This window comes from Hylobates moloch, unplaced genomic scaffold (assembly GCF_009828535.3).
Source record: "Hylobates moloch isolate HMO894 unplaced genomic scaffold, HMol_V3 SCAFFOLD_6, whole genome shotgun sequence".
Taxonomy (NCBI): Eukaryota; Metazoa; Chordata; class Mammalia; order Primates; family Hylobatidae; genus Hylobates; species Hylobates moloch.
In genome coordinates this window covers 156,997,654-157,009,895 of record NW_026652281.1, presented here as the reverse complement: position 1 = coordinate 157,009,895, position 12,242 = coordinate 156,997,654, and the positions used below count along the sequence as shown (strand labels likewise).

At 56.5% G+C, this 12,242-nt stretch overlaps 1 protein-coding gene across 2 annotated transcripts in view; it reads left to right on the top strand.

Moving 5' to 3' along the window:
- The window catches only part of FLT4 (fms related receptor tyrosine kinase 4), a 45,271-nt gene extending 33,029 nt beyond the window's left edge, over positions 1 to 12,242 (top strand). The window contains exons 25-30 of one of the 2 annotated variants that reach the window (XM_032158903.2): positions 717 to 816; positions 1,211 to 1,316; positions 2,294 to 2,442; positions 3,743 to 3,863; positions 4,716 to 4,801; positions 10,329 to 12,242. In XM_032158903.2, coding sequence (XP_032014794.1) covers positions 717 to 816; positions 1,211 to 1,316; positions 2,294 to 2,442; positions 3,743 to 3,863; positions 4,716 to 4,801; positions 10,329 to 10,527 — 761 coding nt within the window. In that variant the 3' untranslated portion in view covers positions 10,528 to 12,242. Of the gene's footprint in view, positions 1 to 716; positions 817 to 1,210; positions 1,317 to 2,293; positions 2,443 to 3,742; positions 3,864 to 4,715; positions 4,802 to 5,594; positions 5,953 to 10,328 lie in introns of those variants that run through there. The other variant, XM_058440239.1, reaches the window with a different exon arrangement.

The window sequence follows — 12,242 nt, the reverse complement described above, 5'->3', positions numbered from 1 at the left end:
CAGTGAACTTGAAAAAGTTAAAATGTCACCAAGTAGCAACTGATACACGCTCCTGTGGAAACTAAAGGAGCAGGAAGAGTGTAGGAGGCGTGGGAGCTTGGGTAAGCCAGAGGGGCCCAAGGAGGGAGTTCAGCAGTCCAGGGCAGGGAACAGCAGGGGTTGGGGGGAGCAGCAGGAGAAGCAGCGAGAGGCAAGAGAGGCTTTGTTGAAACTGCCTGCAGGCGGCTCCCCCGCCGCTGATGATCCAGTAACCATGATGTCTACCGTGTCGCCAGTGCGTGGATGCTCTTGGCACCCCTAGCAAGCAGGCGGCACAGTCCTCTTTTAACCAAATGAACTAGAGCTGGGGAGGGCAGAGCCCAGGTCCCAGGTAGAGCACAGTTGGGTGAGCCTGTCTCCACCCCACCACGGATGGGGGAAGGGACAGGACGGAGTGACTTGGGGAGGAAGGAACAGGACGGGGTGACTTGGGGGGAAGGGACAGGATGGGGTGACTTGGGGGAAGGGACAGAATGGGGTGACTTGGGGAAGGGACAGGCTGGGGTGACTTGGGAAGGGACAGGCTAGGGTGACTTGGGAAGGGACAGGACGGGGTGACTTGGGGAAGGGACAGGACGGGGTGACTTGGGGGGGAAGGGACAGGACGGGGTGACTTGGGGGACTGGGCTGAGCCGCGGGAGGCTTGCTCCCCACCCACCTCCCCTTCCTGTTGTCAGGGGCCTCCCCATACCCTGGGGTGCAGATCAATGAGGAGTTCTGCCAGCGGCTGAGAGACGGCACGAGGATGAGGGCCCCGGAGCTGGCCACTCCCGCCATGTGAGCCTCCCCATGGCCCTGCAGGTGTTGGGGGCAGCAAGCGTCAGGGGCGTGGGGGTTGTGTCCATGAGAAGGTGGCATCAGGGAAGCCAGGGCCAGTAGGACAGCCCTGGGCACCACCCTCAAGACACACGGGTAGTCTGTGGCATCGCTGCGATGGGCACCAGGAGGGAAGGCCGGGCACTGTCGGAACAGACAGAGCCGAGTGTTCAAGGAAGGCATCACCGGGAGGGGACGCTGGGCTGACACTTGAAGGAGGAACGAGGGTAGCTGGACAAGAGTGGGAGACGTGTCAGGAGGAGGGCACAGTGGGTGAGAGGGCCGAGGAAGGCTGGGGAACTGAAGGTGCTGGGGTGGGGGTGCACGCAGTCCAGCAGCCCACGTGATCCTGCAGACGCCGTATCATGCTGAACTGCTGGTCCGGAGACCCCAAGGCGAGACCTGCATTCTCGGAGCTGGTGGAGATCCTGGGGGACCTGCTCCAGGGCGGGGACCTGCAAGTGAGCCCCTTCCCCACCCTGTTCTACTATGGCCTTTGGCCCCAGCTGCCCCTCTAAGCCCCTCTAGGCTCTGCCCACCTCTCAGCTGCTAGGCTAGGGTGGTGCAGTCCTGGGCCCCTACCCACACCTCGTCCCCACACCCTTGCACCTTTCTGTTGAGCACACACCCGCTGCACACCTACGCTGCCTGCTCCAGGTGGTGCGTGGATAGTCAGAGCCTGTCCCTGCCCAAGGGGAATCCTAGGCTGGTCCCCCCTGGCCTGCGAGGCAGCCCCATCTCCCTGGCATCATCATGATGCATTCCTTCACCTGGAGCCGGTTCTGTCCCCCACTCCACTGAGCACACGGACCCTTGACCTGTGTGTCCTGACATCTCTCCCTCCCCACGTGGTGCTCCTCCAGGGTGGGGGATGGAGCCGGCTCGTGACCCAGATTAAGGTGGGGCCCGGAGCAAGGACCAGGGAGAGGCCTGTTGCCCAGGCCTTGGGGACGGGGATGGGCGCCGTGGGTCTAGTTCCATCCAAAGAAGAAGGTAGGAAGTGCTGGCCCCAGTTCCTGAGGCTGCCGGCTCAGCCAAGGACTGGAGGAGGGATGATCTCGCTGAGGCCCGGCCTGCCCCACCTGCCTCATCCATACCTGGAAGGGCTGTTGGGAGAACTTAGCCAGGCTGGCACAGCCAGCATTCTGCTACCTTGACCCCTTACCTGTCTTGATGGCTGAGATGTGCTGGCTTCTGTCATGAGCTTGTTTCCTCCTTGGAGCACTCACATGCCCGCATGGTCTGTTAGGGCCCTATTTCAGGGGTCAGGAGCCCAAGCAGTCCCGAGGGCAGAGCGAGGCCTGAGGGCAGGGCGAGGGGTGAGGGCTGAGGGCGGGGGCGAGGCCTGAGAGCCGAGGGCAGGGGCCGAGGGCGGGGCGGGGGGCCGAGGGCAGTGGCTGGTGGTTTCTGGCCTGGCTGCCTCTCCTGTCCCCGCCAGGAGGAAGAGGGGGTCTGCATGGCCCCGCGCGGCTCTCAGAGCTCAGAAGAGGGCAGCTTCTCGCAGGTGTCCACCATGGCCCTACACGTCGCCCAGGCCGACGCTGAGGACAGCCCGCCCAGCCTGCAGCGCCACAGCCTGGCCGCCAGGTCAGCTTCCTGCAGTTCCGGGAATGGGGTGGGAGAAAGCCATGCACGCAAGGTGCATTTTATCCCTCTGCGTCATCGGGGGAAAGCAAATCGTGCGACGTCAGAGACCAGTGTGCACGAACTCAGAGCACAGAGTGGCTTTAAATGACCCACGGCAGGGTCCTTCCAAGACCATGTGACCTGGCTGCATGCTTGTGTTTGAGTCCTGTCCACCCACCAGTGTCCCCTCACCCCAACATCAAGGGCACTTTTTATTTATTTTTTTTTTGAGGTGGAGTCTCGCTCTGTCGCCCAGGCTGGAGTGCAGGGGCTCCATCTAGGCTCACTGCAAGCTCCGCCTCCCGGGTTCATGCCATTCTCCTGACTCAGCCTCCCGAGTAGATGGGACTACAGGCGCCACCACCATGCCCGGCTAATCTTTTGTATTTTTAGTAGAATCAGGATTTCACCGTGTTAGGCAGGCTGGTCTCGATCTCCTGACCTCGTGATCCACCCGCCTCGGCCTCCCAGCAAAGTGCTGGGATTACAGGCGTGAGCCACCGCGCCCGGCAAGGGTACTTTTCTCATGGAGAGGTGGAGTGGACTGTGTTTGGGCCAAGATTCCTCCCAGGAATCTCTGATTATCTAAATCACTGATTAGTCTGGGAGTGAGTCCCCAAGAGTCCCTGGGAGCAGGGAAGGTCTCCGACTGTGAGGCGTGGTCAGGAGGAGAACGTAACCTCATTCCCAGAACTCTGCCCAGGCTCTCTTATCCCTGGCATTTCACACTCAGGATGGCTGTGCCGCCCACATTCACAGCAGTGTTGCTGAGATGCAGGCTCTGCGTCCTGTGCCTCTGCCCTAGCATATGGCAGGGCTAGGCCTAGGGGACAACAACAGTTAGCTGGATTCTGCCAGGCTCCTTCCACAAACCCCTCGATACGTGCCTTAGCGCACCCACGTACGGGCAGGGCAGTCGGCGGCCCGCAGCCCCAGGGCTGCCTGGCTGGCCCAGGGTAGCCCATCCCCAGGAGGAGCTCCATGCCACACGGGGCTGGACGCCCCCTCACTTCCCATCACAGAGCTCAGCAGTGGACTCGGGAGGAAACACAGTCCAGGGTGCTGCTGGGGCTGTGGGGTAGACATCTGAGGCCAGGCCCACGGAGGAGCCCCTGCCAGCCATCAGGCCCAGGCGTGTCCACACTCCTGCCCCAGCCTGGGGGTGCTCTCCAGGAGAAGAGGAGGCACAGGGACAGCGGAGAGAACTTCGAGGAGGGTTGCTGCGGCGCATTCCTCAGCACCTTCTGATTTCTCCCCACAGGTATTACAACTGGGTATCCTTTCCCGGGTGCCTGGCCAGAGGGGCTCAGACCCGTGGTTCCTCCAGGATGAAGACATTTGAAGAATTCCCCATGACCCCAACGACCTACAAAGCCTCTGTGGTACTTCACATGAAGGGTGGGGGCTGCGCTTTCGGGTCAGGGCTGGGGCCGCCTCAGGGGAGGCAGTGTCAGGAATTCGTAAGGCAAATGGCAGAACCCAAAGACTGTCCTTTGAAAGTGCAAGTCCAGGGAGAGCCTTGGGCACATTTGGGCCCTCGTGTGATGCCACGACTCACAGCTGCTTTCTGTGCTATGCCCTCGTCACCCCCATACAAGGCCTCCCCTCCTCAGCAGCGCAGAAACCCCAGTGGAAGGACAGCTCCTCCTCGGTGGCAGGTTCGGGGTCCTGGGCCTGGTCAGTGAGCGCTGGGCAGAGGGACCCCAATGGGAGCCCGAGGCCAGACCACAGGGACCTGGGTTCCTGCCTCCAGGGCCACTTGGAGATGTTGGGGGACTCTGAAAAGATCGCAGTTCCCCTCCCGTGTAATTCAAAATAAAAACCACACCAAGCCACAGTCGAAGGGTAACAAAGCCCCCCAAACCGGGAGGCAGCCTCACGTGGATCATTTTCTTGAACTGTGAGCAGCCAGGTTGGGAGGCCTCTCCCTGGTTCTCCCACGGCTCCCGCTCTTTCACACACTGCACATATGCTTGGCCACCATGGAGGTCCCCCAGTGTGAGGTGTCCACGGGCCACACACAGCCCCCCGACCTCAGTGTCTCCCTCCGTGGCAGGGGCATGTGACCCTCACCCTGGGATGGAATGGACGCCTTGTTTCCGGCTCAGCTTCCCAGGGACAGGTGTTAGGTCAGCCGAGCTGCAGGGTCATGCCGCACCGTCCTGGCTGGGTGTGGCTGCCCTGCAGGAGGGCCTCAGGCGGGACCCACAGCCTGGCTTGTCCCCTCCACACAGGACAACCAGACAGACAGTGGGATGGTGCTGGCCTCGGAGGAGTTTGAGCAGATAGAGAGCAGGCATAGACAAGAAAGCGGCTTCAGGTAAGGGCTTCATGAGGCTCCTGCACTGCCGGTATCGACATTGCCCTCCCCTGGAGGAGGGAGGCTGGGGCCTGGGTGTGCCCAGCCCTCTTCCTGGAACCTTTCATGACTCCCTATGACCTTTTCGCGTGTTCAAGGTGAGCTGCCCTGAGACTCCCCTCCTGACCTAGCACCACAGGAGCCCCTCCCTGTCACATGCTGACCACGCGGGCGCTGGTCCCGACACTTCCCTGACAGAGCTCAGATGCTGTGTCTTTCTGACACCACATGTAACCCACCATGCCCAGGGCACACACACTCTCCTCCAGGTTGGGGAGGCCGCCCCAGCCCCAAAACCCCTGAACTTCAGCCAGTGGCTCCAGAAGCCAGGTAGATACTGTAATCTGAACTGGCTGGTGTAGGGTCCCGCCCTGCAGGGCTTAGCGGTGTTCTCCCCGTGTGTGGAGACGAGAGATCATAAGAAATAAAGACACAAGACAGAGATAAAGAGAAAACAGCTGGGCCCAGGGGACCACTACCATCAAAACGTGGAGACCGGTAGTGGCCCCGAATGCCTGGCTGCGCTGATATTTATTGCATACAAGACAAGGAGCCAGGGTAAGGGGGGTGAGGCGTCCAAGTGATTGAGAAGGTGAAGCAAGTCATGTGATCATAGGACAGGGGGCCCTTCCCTCTTAGGTAGCTGAGGCAGAGAGAGAGAAGGCAGCAAACGTCAGCGGTTTTTCCTCTGCACTTAGAAGAAAGATCAAAGACTTTAAGACTTTCACTATTTCTTCTACCACTATCTACTAAGAACTTCAAGGAGGAACCAGGAGTACGGGAGGAACGCGAAAGTGGACAAGGAACATGAACACTGAAGCACAGCACCACAGGGAAGGGTTTAGGCCTCTGGATGACTGCGCGCAGGCCTGGATAATATCCAGCCTTCCACAAGAAGCTGGTGGAGCAGAGTGTTCCCTCACTCCTCCAAGGAAAGGGAGACACCCTTTCGTGGTCTGCTAAGTAACGGGTGCCTTCGCAGATACTGGCATTACTGCTTGACCAAGGAGCCCTCAAGCGGCCCTTAGGCGGGCATGACAAGAGGGCTCACCTCGGGCCTTCTAGGTCACTTCTCACAATATCCCTTGAGCACCTGACCCTATGCCCCCCGGTTATTCCTTGGTAATATGAGTAATACATCAAAGAGTAATATTAAAAGCTAATTAATCATGTTTATACTAATGATTGATAACGTCCATGATCATCTCTATATCTAATTTGTATTATGACTATTATTCTATTTATTATATATATATATATATTTTTTTTTTTTCTTTTTTGAGACAGTCTCACTGTCTCCCAGGCTGGAGTGCAATGGCGCAATCTCTGCTCACTGCAAGCTCCGCCTCCCAGGTTCACGCCATTCTCCTGCTTCAGCCTTCCGAGTAGCTAGGACTATAGGCGCCCGCTACCACGCCCGGCTAATTTTTTTGTATTTTTTTTTTTAGTAGAGACAGGGTTTCACCATGTTAGCCAGGATGGTCTCGATCTCTTGACCTCGTGATCCGCCTGCCCTTGGCCTCCCAAAGTGCTGGGATTACAGGCGTGAGCCACCGCGCCTGGCCACTATTTTCTTTATTAGACTGAAACAGTTCGTGCCTTCAGTCTCTTGCCTCACCACCTGGGTGATCCTTCGCCCACAGGCTGGGACGTATTTTGACAACAGAGAAATACCCACATGTGCCTGTGCAGATAGAAAATGAACTCCATTTGCCCAGCATGGTAGCCAGGGGACAAACAGTTTTGGCCAATTTGAACATTGAAACTTTTAAGGGTATAGATTTAAACAAAGACTTTAGTGTCTGCTTAAAAGATTCACTTTATTTTTTATTTTTTTATTTTTATTTTTATTTTTTGAGACAGAGTCTCACTCTGTCACCCAGGCTAGAGTGCAGTGGTGCGATCTCAGCTCACCGCAACCTCCGCCTCCCAGGTTCACGTGATTCTCCTGCCTCAGCCTCTTGAGTAGCTGGGATTACACGCGTGTGCCAACACGCCCAGCTAATTTTTTTTTTTTCTTAGTAGAGACCGGGTTTCGCCACGTTGGCCAGGCTGGTCTTGAACTCCTGGCCTCAAGTGATCTGCCCTCCTCAGCCTCCCAGAGTGCTGGGATTACAAGTATGAGCCACCACGCCCAGCCCATCAGGTGACTCCTGTTAGTACCTGGTTTTGGAAAATTAATGGTGGTCACATTTACGGAAATAGCTTTGGGCTAATTTTTCTTCACCAAACGGCATTTCGACATTCAAAAAACAAGGTAATTAAGTAAAAGGTATAGCAGAGGATGATGGCCACGTAAATTCAAACCTCTGCACACCTTCGAGAAACAGCACAGCCCCTCGAGATCAAAGAAGGCCGCTCAGCCCGGCCTGCGGCTCAGCTAGGAGACAGACTCCGTGCAAACGTGAGCTGGGGACTCAACACCATGACCCGCACGGCTGAGCCTGCACCACGGTGGGAGCGTCAGATAGGGCCGTCCCGTGAGAGGAGAGTGTGACGAGGTCCTTGGGGGTGTGGCAACACAGACCCTGGGGTGACGGAGGAGACGGGGCTGCGAGGAGAGCTCCCTTGTCAAGCCCGAGGCACTGGGCAGCCGTCTTGCTTCTGAAAGGGCAGCGAGCCAGAAGGGAGTGCAGCCCCTTGGATGCTTGGTGGTAGAGGAAGAAGAAAGCTCCAGAAGATATGGGTCCTAAGGAAGCAAGATCGTATCCAGAAGTCGGAAGAAGACGCATGATGGAGTTGTTCATTTGAGAAACTGCACCACCCTATATCGGCAGCAGAGGGCACTGTTCTTTGTCCTCTGTTCATGATGAGCAAAGAAGAGGTGCCGTAGGTCTCTGGCAGGTGCATCCACTTGGCAAACAGAATGCTGTCCGAACAGGTGCAAGGAGAGAATGTGCCTCGGGGGGCGTGTGGGGAGAAGAAGGAGGAATCTATCTGCCTAGTCCTTCGCCATCTCCTGTTAACCACTGGTCGGCACTTGCCCCATAGGGGGTCACCTCCTCACTCCTGGGTTGCATCATCCAGCCCCTTCAGTACCCACTCAGGAGGCCAGAGCCCGTGCCTATAGATGGGGCTTTTCCCCTGCATCTGTGGGTGGAAGGAGATCAGGAAACTGAGCTTGTGGTCACTCGGCGTGGCTGCATGGAGCCAGTGGAGGGCCTAGCTCTTTTGGGTAAAAGACTAGCTGGCCCCTGGTGGCAGGATGATAACGGGACGCGTATGGAGCCTTCAGAAGGAAGAATGCACTCAAAGGAACTTGAGATGATGCCAAAGATATAAGTTTGAGTTGGCACGTTTAAGTGAAGAACTGTAGGATGCCACCAAAATCCCTAGTCCCACCCATAGGAGAAGTGGCTGTTTGTGGTGTAGGAAATCCTAACATGAATAATCCATCCATACAGTTATAGGAACAAGACGGAACATTAGAGTTAAAACTTCCCAGTAGACAATTGTTTAAAAGAAACGGGAAACTGAACAAAATGCTCCAACATGAATTAAACGTATAAGGAAACAAGCAGTGGCTTGTTTTCGTTGAATCTGAAATTCAAAATTCAAAATTTCAGAATAGAAATGGATGGACAGTGTGATGATACAAATGAGAGCGGACTAAATTCAGGAAAGAAATCAAAATAAAAGATAGATTCGGCCAGGCAGTAGCTCTCACCTGTAATCACAGCACCTTGGGAGGCTGAGGCAGGAGGATCACTTGAGGCCCGGAGTTCAAGACCAACCCGGGCAACAGAATGAGATACTGTCTGTACAGATAATGATTTAAAATCAGCTGGCTGTGCTGGTCCATGCCTGTGGTAGCAGCTGCTCAGCAGGCTGAGGTGGGAGAATTGCTTGAGCCCAGAAGGTCAAGGCTGCAGTGAGCCATGATCATGCCACTGCACTCCAGGCTGGGCAACACAGCAAGACCCCATTTTGGGGGAAAAAAAACCTGATAAATCCTTTCTAAAACGAGGGAACTACAGGGACAATATGTATGAGCAGACTGATAGTGGCAGACACAGAAGATGGACGTGAAAAGAGGGAAACAAAACTGAAATAAAAGAGGCAAAAGGATCAGAAAGTGACAGGAGTAGAGAAGAGCCAATAATATATATAAAATTGGGAGTCCCAGAGGAAGAAAACGCAAACAGTAAGAGAACTAATCTTTTAAACTTAAATCAAGAGTTTTCAGTAGCACCATGCAAAGCACCAAACAAGAAATCAACATCTTCAAAAAATGCAAAGTGAGCACTTGAGGATGGTGCATGTAGGGCAGGCAGAGAGGAGGGCAGGGGCAGAAGCCACCTCCTAGGCCAAGGCGAGAAGCCTGGATTTGCTTCGTGGAGTGACGGGAAGCCGTTGGAGGGTGTGTCAGGAGGAGAATGACATAGTGTAACTTGAAGGACCTCTCTGAAGGGTGGACCACCGGGAGGCCAGGGTGGAAGCAGAACCGTCCGCAGGAGGATGTCACAGAGCTGGCAGGGACGCAGCTGGCTCTGCAGGAGGGGCCAGGAATGGAGATGCTCGGATGTGTCCTGGAGTTAGAATGGACAGGACTTCTGGATGGATTGGATGTGAAGAGTGAGGGGAAGGAGGAAGCAAGGAGAACCCCAGGGTGCTTGGCTTGAGCGGCTGAGGGGACGTTGGTCCTGTTTCACTGAGATGGGCAAGACAGAGAGAACTGGGTTAGGGGATGAAGTTGGGCATTCTTCACAGTCTCGGGTCCAGGCTAGGGACAAAGCTCCAGTGAGTGCTGAATCCGATCAATCCGCTTTGCTGTTTGAGTCTAGTCTGTGTATGTTTTCTGAAGTCTGAACACATCCCGTGCTCCGCTGTGTCCTTGGTGGTTCCCATCAGACCCTGACAGGGCTCCAGTCCCTCCTTTTGTTAGTTTGTTTTTGAGACAGGGTCTCACTTTGTCACCCAGGCTGGAGTGCAGCAGCACAATCTTGGCTCACAGAAACCTCCACCTCCTGGGCTCAAGCAATTTTTTTTTTTTTTTTGAGACGGAGTCTCACTCTGTCGCCCAGGCTGGATCTCAGCTCACTGCAAGCTCCGCCTCCTGGGTTCACGCCATTCTCCTGCCTCAGCCTCCCAAGTAGCTGGGACTACAGGCGCCCGCCACCACGCCCGGCTAATTTTTTGTATTTTTAGTAGAGACAGGGTTTCACCGTGTTAGTCAGGATGGTCTCGATCTCCTGACCTCGTGATCCGCCCGCCTCGGCCTCCCAGAGTGCTGGGATTACAGGCGTGAGACCCCGCGCCTGGCCTGAAGCAATTATTTCGCTTAGCTGGGACCACAGGCACCACCACACCTGGCTCATTTTTGTACTTTTTGTAGAGACGGGGTTTCCCCACGTTGCCCGGCTGGTCTCTAATTCCCGGCCTGAAGCCATCCGCCTGCCCAGGCCTCCCAAGCACTGGGATTACCAGTGTGCACCACCCACCACCCGGCCTTCTTCTCTTACTGACACCACCTTCCCTGTCTTGGCAGCTGTAAAGGACCTGGCCAGAATGTGGATGTGACCAGGGCGCACCCTGACTCCCAAGGGAGGCGGCGGCGGCCTGACCGGGGGGCCCGAGGAGGCCAGGTGTTTTACAACAGCGAGTATGGGGAGCTGTCGGAGCCAAGCGAGGAGGACCATTGCTCCCCGGCTGCCCGCGTGACTTTCTTCACAGACAACAGCTACTAAGCAGCATCGGACAAGACCCCCAGCACTTGGGGGTTCAGGCCCGGCAGGGCGGGCAGAGGGCTGGAGGCCCAGGTTGGGAACTCATCTGGTTTAATTCTGGTGGCACAGGAGTGTCCTCTTCCCTCTCTGCAGGCTTCCCAGCTAGGAAGAGCAGGACTGCAGGCCCAAGGCTCCCGGAGTTCTGTCACCATGACTGGCCAGGGCCACGCGCCAGCTGCCCCGGCCCCTCCCCCTGAGATTCAGATGTCATTAGTTCAGCATCCACAGGTGCTGGTCCTGGGGCCAGCACTTGCACGGGAATGTCTCTTTGATGACCTCCTTTCATCACACTGGGTGGTGGCCTGGTCCCTGTTTTCCCATGAGGAATCTGTGGGTCTGGGAGTCACACAGTGATGGAGGTCAAGGCATAGCAGAGCGGAGGTCTCCCAAACCCCGTGTCCTCCACGGGCACACAGCTGCTCTTCCCACGAGGGCTGGCTGGCCTCACCCCCGCCCTGCACAGGTGAAGGGAGGGGGCTGTGTTTCCATCTCAAAGAAAGGAGGGATTTGCAGGGTCCTCTTCCGGGCCTGAGCAAACAGCTAAGTAGCCCCTGGGGTGGCCACCAGTACGACACACCAGCAACACAGGCAGCCCGCACACCCGCGCCTGGTGTTGAGAGCCATTCTGCAGGTCTTTTTCAACAGAACTTCACAGACTGTTAGAGCTGCTGAGAAGAATTTGCTTTCCGAACTCAGCCTGGAAGGTGCTCAGGGACAGCTGTACTGAGTCTAGATACTCTGAGCCCGCCCCAGGTCAAGGCCGGCAGAGCAGTCAGTGGCTCTGGAGAAGGCCCCTGCTCTCCCACCTGGCCCAGACTCCAAGGAGCCTGGGTCTGGAGCTGCCGGTCTGGTTCTTCCTTGAGAACCTGGACCTGCCACCTGCGGCCCCTCCCAAGCCACGAACCAGCTCATGAGAGACGAGCACTGTGGGATCCGCTAGGGAAGGCTCGGGGCCGGCACAAAGGACCACCCAGCATTGCCCTGTGTCACCCAGCATTCAGTGGACGTCCTGGGGCCCTGCCTTCAGCCTTTTCCTGGCCTGTGCCTGACAACAGCACCCTGGCTGCTCAGAATGCCGCCCTCAGAGGAGCAGCTGAGAGATCTCCTGAAGGCTGGAGGCATCCTGCTCAGGACCCCATCCCAGCTCACAGTGCCCAAGACCCGCGTCCCCACGTTAGAACCAGAGACTGACCATCACCCTGACTCCCCAAACCCACCCACAAGACGCTTGCAGGACAGGCGCCACGCAGCGAGCAGGGGCTTGCTCGGCCGACCCTCCCCTCCCCACCTCCCCCAGTGTGTGTTCCTCCAGGATACGCTGAGTGCATGTATAAGGTCATCGTCGTCGTCCCTGTGGACCTCCCCCTTCCTCTGCACGTCGTCCAAGGTGGGACTGCCGTGTCAGGCTTTCCTAGGAGGATCCGGAGGTGGTTCTCTGCAGAGGACCAGCCTGGCCCCTGGTGCGCACCTCTCCTCTCTTCTCCTCACTGCCCACCCACGCATGTACCGGGAAAAAAACCTACTATGCCCTTCTAGACCATGTTCTCAGAAAAGATTGAAAATATTTAACAAGAGATAATAATAAATCTGATGCCAGTCTTTGTGTGTGTTGCAGGCCGGAGTGTTGCTTGTATTGTTTTTGCTTCTGTAATAAATCTAAATGGGAATACAGAAAA